Genomic DNA, 10000 nt, shown 5'->3' with positions numbered 1-10000 from the left:
TGATAACCCCTGTGTGACCTTTGACCCTGGGGGCAGGTGGAGGTCAACGGGGACATCACCACCCTTGACCTGGGCAGCCTGATATCCCAGAGCGAGTACGACGTTGCAGTGACCCCCGTGTACGACCAAGGCCCCGGAACCCCCATGCTGGGACAGGCCATCACAGGTGAGACCCCCCCCCCCCCAGTGTGTCTAAGCTCCTCCGACCCCGTTAGGCTCGGAGGAGCTCAGACACACTCATGGTCTTCAGGTGGAGGAGATTCAGAACCACCTTCATCAGTAGTCGGGAGCAGTGGTTCTCAAATCGGGGTCCGCGTTCCGTAAGGGGTACTTTGGAATACTGCTGGGGCTACTCAGAAGATCCCTCAAAAAATAATACAGATTAAATAAATCAATAAATTGTGAGTATTTGCACCCATTTAATGTTCATGTTTACTGCCAAATATAGCGCACATCTTTATTTATTTTAATTTATTCATTTTTCTCCCCCAAAAATGTCTGTGCCAATGAAGGGCGTACTCGGCTGAAAGAATATCTTAGAGGGGGAACACTAGTAGAACCAAACTGAGAACCACTGCTCTAGTGAGACGGCCCAGCCGCCCTCCTCCACCCGTTCCCTCCACAACCTCCACCTTGGGTTGACCTTAAGTCCTTAATGGGCCTGTTTCACCTGGCGGCCATCTTGATTCCATCTGGGCTCCATCTTGGTTCTGAACCCCCACCAAGGGGACTGGAGGACTTCAGTGTTATGTGTAGATCCAAGATGGCCGGCGGATGTGCGAGGCCCACGGATGCTAGGGTTCCCCGGGGGATCTCTTGTGTCTTCTGCTGTTGACGACTCATGTCCTAGTTGTTGCCACGGCAACCAGTCAGCATGGTTCCATGATGCCAGCCGTCCCGGCCAGAGCAGCAACTGTTCTCCTGTTTATTTGACATAGTTTCCACATCTGTGAACCAACACGGTATTGTGTGTCTGTGTCTGTGTGTGTGTGTGTGTGTGTGTGTGTGTGTGTGTGTTTGTGTTTGTGTGTGTCTGTGTGTTTGTAGGAGTGTTTGTGTGCAAATCTGGGTGAGAGAGTCTTTGTGTGTGTGTGTTGTGGTGTGTTTGTGTGTGTTTGTGTGTGCGGGTGTGTGTGTGCGTGTTTCTGTGTGTGTGTGTCTGTGTGTGCTTGTGTGTGATTGTGAGTGTTGGTGTGTGTGTGTGTGAGTGTGAGTGTTGGGGTGTGCTTGTGTGTGTGTGTGTGTGTGTGTGTGTGCGTGTGGGTATGTGATTTACTGCATGCCGTTGTTTATCAATAATCCTCGGCGAAGTTTGTGTCCGCACAGGTTGAGACAGAAGAACAGAACAACACACAAGCACATACACACAAACAGACACACACACACACAAACACACAGACAGACACACATGTGACAAATGAAAAACAGACACATTTGTTTCCACACAGATACACACACACACACACACACACACACACACACACACACACACACACACACACACACAAACAAACATAATGTAACACATACGCACAAACACACACACAGAACTAATAAACACTGTGCCTGGACAGGACCTTGAAATGCACCTGCAGCTAAACACTCTTCCATGTGTTCATCACCTGGGCTTGTTAAACCGCCACGCCCACCAATACTTCCTCACTCTCTTCTCCCTCTTCTCCCCCTCCTTGACTCCTTCTCTCCCTCTCTCTCTCTCTCTCTCTCTCTGTCTCTCTCTGTCTCTCTCTTACTGTCTCTCTGTCTCTCTCTCTCTCTGTCTCTCTGTCTGTCTCTCTCTCTCTCTCTGTCTCTCTCTGTCTGTCTCTCTCTCTCTTTCTCTCTCTTTCTCTCTCTGTCTCTCTCTCTCTCTCTCTCTCTCTCTCTCTCTCTGTCTCTCTCTGTCTCTCTCTTACTGTCTCTCTGTCTCTCTCTCTCTCTCTCTCTGTCTCTCTCTCTCTCTGTCTCTCTGTCTCTCTCTCTCTCTCTCTCTCTCTCTCTCTCTCTGTGTCTCTCTCTCTCTCTGTCTCTCTCTGTCTGTCTCTCACTCTGTCTCTCTCTGTCTCTCTCTCTCTCTCTGTCTCTCTCTCTCTCTCTCTCTCTCTCTCTCTCTCTCTCTCTCTCTCTCTCTCTCTCTCTCTCTCTCTCTCTCTAGATGTGGTCCCGGCCCCCAAGGACCTGAGGACCTCGGAGGTGACCCAGACCTCCTTCAGGGTGACCTGGGCCGTAGGGGCCCCGGACGTGGCCCTGTACCGGGTCGGCTGGGCCAGGAAGGGAAACACCGAGTACGAACACGTAAGTTACACTGAGAGAGGAGAAACCTACTACCAACACGATAGTTACTGAGTAACCCTAATCCTACTGGGTTAATGCCGTCCTAAACTAAAGGGGCTGCAGGTAAGATTCAGGGGTAATAAAGAGAGGGCAGTAGAGACTCCCCCTTCTGCTCCTTCCCTCCCTTTGTTTCTCCACCAATGAGAAGTGTTGCATTTCACGCACCTGTGATTGACCGGTGAGATTAATTCCAGAGCCAATCAGAGAAGCGATGCCCCGATTAGTCAGAAATCGGAATGTTCTCATACAGAGGCAGGCGCATTGAACCAGAACCAGATATTCTCACAGCACATTTCACTCCGTAATGGATGACAGATGCCTGGGTCATTCCTAACTAATTACACTCATATTATGGCTCTTAAATCTCGCCAACGGCACCTTTTATATAGAACAGCTTATCTTGTCCTCAACCTGACTTATCTCAACAAATGAGAGATGATCTCCTAGATCACCTACCCCTCTCATTTTCCCCTTAACGACTCTCTCTCTCTCTCTCTGTCTCTCTCTCTGTCTCTCTCTCTGTCTCTCTCTCTCTCTCTCTCTCTCTCTCTCTGCAGGCCATCCTGAGCAGTGATGACACCACTCATGTCCTGGAGGGTTTGGACATCGACACCGATTATGACGTCACCATCACCGCCATCTACCCCGACGAATCAGAGAGCGAGGACCTGATTGGCCACGAGCGCACCTGTAAGCCACGCCCCTAGCCCCCCCCCCCCTACCTGCTGACCACACCCCAGACCCTGTACTCTCTACTCATACTTTACATACAAGTTATGCACAGTATTCACACGTGTATTAAACAGTATTTCCAGATGTACTACACAGTATTCACCGATGTACTGCACAGCATTCACAGATGTACTGCAGGGTATTCACAGATGTACTGCAGGGTATTTACAGTTGTACTACACAGTATTCAGAGATGTACTACACGGTATTTACAGATGTACTACACAGTATTCACCGATGTACTGCAGGGTATTTACAGATGTACTACACAGTATTCACCGATGTTCTGCACAGTATTTACAGGTGAAATCCACCGTTAACCCTTTCTCACTCTCTGTCCTCAGTGCTGAAGGCGCCAGCTGGTATGTTAGGAGGAAGGCATTAGTATTTTGTTTATGTGTTATGTTGTCCACCTCATCCACCCTCATCCACCCCCATCTGTCATGCTCTTCATCCTGTGATGTCATCAATGTGCACCCCAGTCATCCTATAGATGTTAGCATGTCTTTTTTTAGCACGTGGGTTGTGTTCAAAGTACTTTAATGCGATCAATACATCGACCTGTCACCTCAGGTGTTGATGTGGCTGGTTGTCATGGTGAGCTCATGTGATCGGGATCAATTGGTTCATCATGGCTCTCGTGGTATTGGTTGATGTGTATCAATCAAAAATAAACAAAATTTATGAATAAACTATTACAGACATTAAATATACTTCATAAAAATGAACAATTAGGTATTATTTGAGTTCCATGGATCAGTGTCGGTCAGACCACCATTTTGATCGACTGATCGACTCGATTGATTGGAAACCGGGACTTGAGCCCAACCCTAGCTGCTTCCGTCCGTGTCTCGTTCATGTTGTCCGCCTCACCTCCCCTCTCTGTATAGTCCATCCTCACGCCCCATGGAACTCTGGGTAGTGGGGCATCGTGGAAGTCCCCATCATCATCGTCTTCGTCATCACCATCTTCATCGTCATCCATGTCATCATCACTTAACCCATCACCTCCCTAAGCACCCTGAGCCACTCACACGGCACGCGTCACGCTCCCAGAACGCTCCCAGAATGCCCTGATTCTTACCTCCCGTCTCCCGCCCCTCCCCCAGTGTCCACCGGCCCACCCACCAACCTGGTGGTCATCAACGCCACCACCTCCTCCCTGACCCCCAAGTGGGAGCATGCCCCGGGGCCCGTCCAGAACTACAAGATCACCTACAAGCCCAGCGCCGGGGGCAAGACCTTCAGCGTGAGTCCCACCTACATTTAGGTTAAGATTTCATCATGTTCTGAGGAGAGCTGAAGTCCCCCTGGGGACAGACACACAGACACACAGACACACAGACACACAGTTATACAGACACACAGACACACAGACACACAGACACACAGACACACAGATACACAGACACACAGACACACAGACACACAGTTATACAGACACACAGACACACAGACACACAGACACACAGTGAGTCGGGACAGCAGACGTCAGAGGTCAGAGGTCAGGTGCCTTCACCCCGCCCCCCTTCTCCACATGTTCTCCAGCCAGGAGCTTCCTCAGACCTCTGCCTGGCCTGCCTCATGCCTTCATGGAAATCTACATGTACTACCCAAAGCGACTTACAATAAGTACATTTGTCAGCAGAAAGAGAAACAACAATATATTGCCGTCGGTACAGTAGGGATGTTCATAGAACCAAGTGCCGAGCACTAACAGTCACCAGGTTAACCCATTCCCCGTACACAACAGAGATAGATAGGATAAGATACACCATGCTAAGTACTATTTTGAAGTGCAAGGACGTACAACATACAAAAAGTGCGTAAGAGGGGTAGGGGGGGTGGCTCCTTCACGCTTTGTGCTTTCACGTGTTCTGGTTCTGACTGGTGCCAGACTGACATCACTTGGTAATCAAAAAAACTGAGCCAATCAAAATAGAACAACAGTAAAGGAGGTGTTTAATGTAAGCTGCTCACAGATTATATAGGAAACCTCATAACCACACCTTTAAAACTCTGTGGAAACTTGGAAAGGTGTTTAATAGGAAGTGTGTGATGATTTTTTTTCCCCTAAACTTAATGTAGAATATCAACATCACGATAACAACTGCTGAGTGACTGTTTAGAACATTAAAGCAACCCTGATAATGACGGCTGAATGAGAGACTAACGGATCAGCCTGAATGTCTGACACCCTGCGTACATCGAAGAGCTGTTGGAATAGTCCAGATTCTCTTTGTGTTTTCAAACCTTATCTTCAGTTTGGGAGGATTACAATACCAACAAAGAGACATTTCCACAGAGCGTTATTCAAACATCGTTATCGAACAGGAGGAATGCCTGCTGACGTTGACACACAGGATTCCAGAACTGGCTGGTGTTCAGCGAGGACCTTCCCAGTTCTCCTGTGATCCCAGTTCCCCAGTGTTCCCAGTTCCCCAGTGTTCCCAGTTCCCTCCCCCCAGCTCTAGTCCCCGTTAGCCCCCCGGTCGGTCCGGTCTTCCAGGACGCAGTGGGACGCATCGGGAACGATTTAGAATCATCCGGTTCCCCAGTGTGTCTGAGACGGGACAACTTGGCTCACGGCGGTGATGTCAGGGTCTTTACTGTCTTTGATATACCCCCCCGCCCCACCACAACTTGTGGATGCAGTTAAACACACACAAGCAGACACACATCTGTTGTCAAATCTCGGCCTGTAGGAGTTATTGCATCGTAAAAACCAGCCAGATATTACCGGAGACGGGAGAAGGAGGAGGAGGGAGATAGCTCGCTCTGTCAATGTTGGCGTTGGCTTTGTTTACCTGCCGCATGCTCAGCACATGAAGACTGTGCTGGAATAACAGAGGTAAACAACCAACAAACGACGGGGTAGGGAGGGAGCAGAGGCCAAGATAACATGCCTGGAGTCAACAGAGGGCTACAGGTCCCATCCCACCAGAGAGTCTGTGTTCTTCAGAGGGCTAAAGGCAGAGACAGAAGGTCTCTGGTCCTCAGAGGTCTACAGGTCAATCCCACCAGAGACAGAAGGTCTTTGGTCCTCAGAGGTCTAGAGGTCAATCCCACCAGAGAGTCTGATGTCCTCAGAGCTCTTCAGGTCCCGTCCCATCATAGACAGAAGGTCTATTGTTATCTGTCTCTGGTTGACGTCATGAAGACTTCTCGTACCTCTCCCTTTGTCCCTCTCCCTGGTTTAGTGGTGAGACGCCTCGACATGTAAATTAAACAGTTTTTTTTGCAAATGGGATTGTGATGCTAATTCCCCCCTGCTCCACCAAGGACAGTGTTTAGGCACAGATGGATGTGTTTACTGGAACTTCTCCACCACGAGATGCATTGCGAAACCTCCAGTCTAGTGGCTCCCAGTGGGCTCTTTAGAATCACTTTGAGTAAATCACAAAAAAAAAAAAACAACAACATTTCTGACATCATCCCCGGAGCGTGTGGATGACACATGTTGGATTTGGGTTGATTCAGGAGTCCAGCGCTGTTTGGAGGGAGAAGCCAAGGCAGACATTCTCGTGACATCACTTGTTAATTTTTATCCCTTCTATTACAGTGCTTCGGCTGGCAAAGCCTTTACAGTATTTCTAATGCTCTGTTGAGTTTCGGTGGAGTTAACGTTTATAAAGATGCAGACTTCACCTCGTAAAAGCGAAGCTGTTGTCAAGGTTCCCTGTCTACACATACAACACATTTGAACTGGCCGTCTGCACCGACGACTTGACGCCAGAGTTATTCAGCTCAACTTTATCCGTAAGCCCAACAATTACAGTCTCAAAGGGCTCCCCAGGATCACACAACCACCCCCAATCCTAAATCTCCAAGAAAGAACGGAAATATGATGACCAATCATCACGGCGATCTCAGGAGACGTCCCACCCACGGGGTGAACGTTTTAGAGAACCTGTCTTTTCTTAAATGTCCTGATTGTAAATTGACGTTGAGGTCGGATCTCAGAGGCCGCGAGTACAGCGCCTCCATCCTGAAGGAAACCTCCTACGTCACCGCTGACCCCTCCACCCCTCTCTCCCCCGACAGACCCAGGTGGGAGGCAAGAAGACGTCGGCGGTGCTCCAGAAGCTGAGCCCTGACACACCCTACACCATCACTGTGGCCGCTGTGTATGCCAACGGAGACAGCAAAGACATCACCGGCCAGGGGAAGACCAGTAAGTCTGGAACGTTTTATTACTGTATCCCTGATTCATGGTGAGTCTGAGAGAGCCTAAGCCCCGAGCCCTAAGCCCTCTAAAGGTCAACGAAAAGCTCCCCCAAACCCAAGGGGAGAAACCTGGAGGAGGTACCACAGGACAGTTAACGAGGATGCTCCGACAAAGCGGTCAGCAGAGCCAGCCAGATATAATTGTCAGTGAACATATAAAGTAATGGCTCTTAGCCCTTCAAGTGAAGTGAGACAGCTCCCTCTCCCGGATAGACCTCCATTTGAGTGCTGTGTGTTTGTGAAGACCTGTTTGTGATGGACCTGTTTGTGAGGACCTGTGTCTGATGGACCTGCTTCTCCTCAGAACCTCTGGGCGGTGTGAAGAACCTCCAGGTCCTGAACCCCACCATGTCCACCCTGAACGTGCGCTGGGAGCCGGCCGAGGGAAAGGTCAAGGAGTACAAGGTTCTGTACACTCCTGCTGCCGGCGGAGCTGAGAGCATGGTAGGATAACCGAAAGAACCAGACTGTAGAACCTTAGTATTCCACTGAGAGCAAGGTAGAAACCAGGCAGTAGAACCTTTGTATTCCACTGAGAGCATGGTAGGAACCAGACTGTAGAACCTTAGTATTCCACTGAGAGCATGGTAGAAACCAGGCAGTAGAACCTTTGTATTCCACTGAGAGCATGGTAGGAACCAGACAGTAGAACCTTAGTATTCCACTGAGAGCATGGTAGGAACCAGACAGTAGAACCTTAGTATTCCACTGAGAGCATGGTAGAAACCAGGCAGTAGAACCTTTGTATTCCACTGAGAGCATGGTAGGAACCAGACTGTAGAACCTTAGTATTCCACTGAGAGCATGGTAGGAACCAGACAGTAGAACCTTAGTATTCCACTGAGAGCACACTACCAGATTCACATTTTCAGATAACATCGCAAGATCACAATCATCACAACATAACGATACCATCAATGTGTTTTTATCATCTGAAACAAACAAATATATCCAAATATCAGCATTTATGGAGTATTAAATAGCAAATGTTTGGTATTTTTACCTTATAACCTATTACTTGATTGATCGACCAGTGGCTAGACTAACAGAGCCCTGGGATGTGATCTGACCTGAACCAATGGGAATTGAATGCAACTTTGTACCCCTCAGGAAAAGGTCTCCAATTCAGCCTCCAGCACGGTTCTGAAGGGCCTGCAGCCTGACACCCTCTACACCGTCACCCTGGTACCAGTCTACGCCGAAGGAGACGGCAAGAGGATGTCAGATGACGGGAAAACAAGTATGGCCATTATAGAGGATTCTCAGCGTTTCTTGGAGTGATGTTAGACTGCTGTTTGTGAGGACCTGGTCTTGTTTGACCTGTATTTGAAGTACTGTTTGTGTTTGACCTGGATGCGATTGACCTGTTTGTGAGGACCTTTTTGTGCTATAAATTCTTGTGTATTAATGAGTACATGTTCGCGAGGACCGCTTTGTGAGGACGTGTTTGGGAGGACCTGTGTGTGAAGACCTGTTTCTATTGGACTTGTTAGTGGGCATCGGTTTGTGAGGACCTGTTTGTGACGTACCTGTCCTTCCTCAGAACCTCTGGGCGGAGGGAGGAACCTGCAGGTCCTGAACCCCTCCATGACCACGCTGGAGGTGCGCTGGGAGCCGGCTGAGGGGAAGGTCACAGAGTACAAGGTGGTCTACGCCCCGGCGGCGGGAGGCCCCAAAAGCACGGTAGGACCGGAACCCACAGAACCATAGAACCCTACTACGCGTTTACAATCAAGACATTAGGGCAGCCCTACAGAAGGATCCCAGGGAACCTACAAGACCACAAAGGTCTTCATCATAGCTAACCGAGAGAAACATCAACATAAGTATTTAAGTTCTGATGCTTTAAGAAGCAAAACATTTTAAATTGTTATCTCTTAATCTCATCAGATTCCTCTTTCCTCCATTCAGGTGTCTAACTCAGAACATGTTCACAGGGAGATTATAAGAATATATAATGCTTTTAAACGAAAAAAGTATTTTCACTTTAATCCATGGCAAATGTTACGTTGTTTTGAATCCACCAACTCTTTTTCTAAATGAAAAAGCTAACCTGAGCTGAACTTGGTTTGCTTCCGAACCAGGACAAAGTTACGGCGAAGTCCACCAACACCGTGCTGAAAGGCCTGACCCCCGACACCCTGTACAGCGTGACTCTGTTCCCGGTCTACAGCGAGGGCGATGGGAACGGCATGTCAGAGACCGGGAAAACAAGTAAGACTGGTTCAGAGAACACTCAACGAGATTCTAGGACATTGAGGACCTCTTTGTGAGGACCTATTGGTGATAGACTGGTTTGTGAGGACCTGTTTGTAAGGTTCTATTTCTGATAGACCGGTTTCTGATAGACCTGTTTGTGGGGACCTGTTTGTGAAAGACCTGTTTGTGATAGACCTGTTTGTGATAGACCTGTTTGTGGGGACCTGTTTGTGAAAGACCTGTTTGTGATAGACCTGTTTGTGGGGACCTGTTTGTGTGAAACCTGTTTGTGTGAAACCTGTTTGTGAGGATCTGTTTGTGTGAAACCTGTTTGTGAGGACCTGTTTGTGAGGGCCTGTGTGTGATGGACCTGTTCCTCCTCAGAACCTCTGGGCGGTGTGAAGAACCTCGTGGTGGTGAACCCCACTATGTCCACCCTGAACGTGCGCTGGGAGCTGGCCGAGGGAAAGGTCAAGGAGTACAAGGTTCTGTACACTCCTGCTGCCGGAGG

At 48.8% G+C, this 10000-nt stretch overlaps 1 protein-coding gene across 1 annotated transcript in view; it reads left to right on the top strand.

Annotated features, from left to right (window-relative positions):
• Positions 1 to 10000, top strand: part of col12a1b (collagen, type XII, alpha 1b) — a 112887-nt gene that overhangs the window by 47355 nt on the left and 55532 nt on the right. The window contains 11 exon segments of the mRNA XM_079754169.1: positions 37 to 166; positions 2153 to 2292; positions 2889 to 3021; positions 3408 to 3425; positions 4173 to 4312; positions 7108 to 7237; positions 7595 to 7734; positions 8401 to 8530; positions 8834 to 8973; positions 9375 to 9504; positions 9874 to 10000. The exon segment at positions 9874 to 10000 is cut by the window's right edge and continues 13 nt beyond it. Of these exon segments, the coding sequence (XP_079610295.1) occupies positions 37 to 166; positions 2153 to 2292; positions 2889 to 3021; positions 3408 to 3425; positions 4173 to 4312; positions 7108 to 7237; positions 7595 to 7734; positions 8401 to 8530; positions 8834 to 8973; positions 9375 to 9504; positions 9874 to 10000 (1358 nt within the window).

The sequence above is a fragment of the Pollachius pollachius genome, assembly GCF_949987615.1.
Source record: "Pollachius pollachius genome assembly, chromosome: 16".
In the NCBI taxonomy this organism is placed as follows: domain Eukaryota; kingdom Metazoa; phylum Chordata; class Actinopteri; order Gadiformes; family Gadidae; genus Pollachius; species Pollachius pollachius.
The sequence above is the reverse complement of the archived record's forward strand: the minus strand, read 5'-3'. Positions and strand labels throughout refer to the sequence as shown.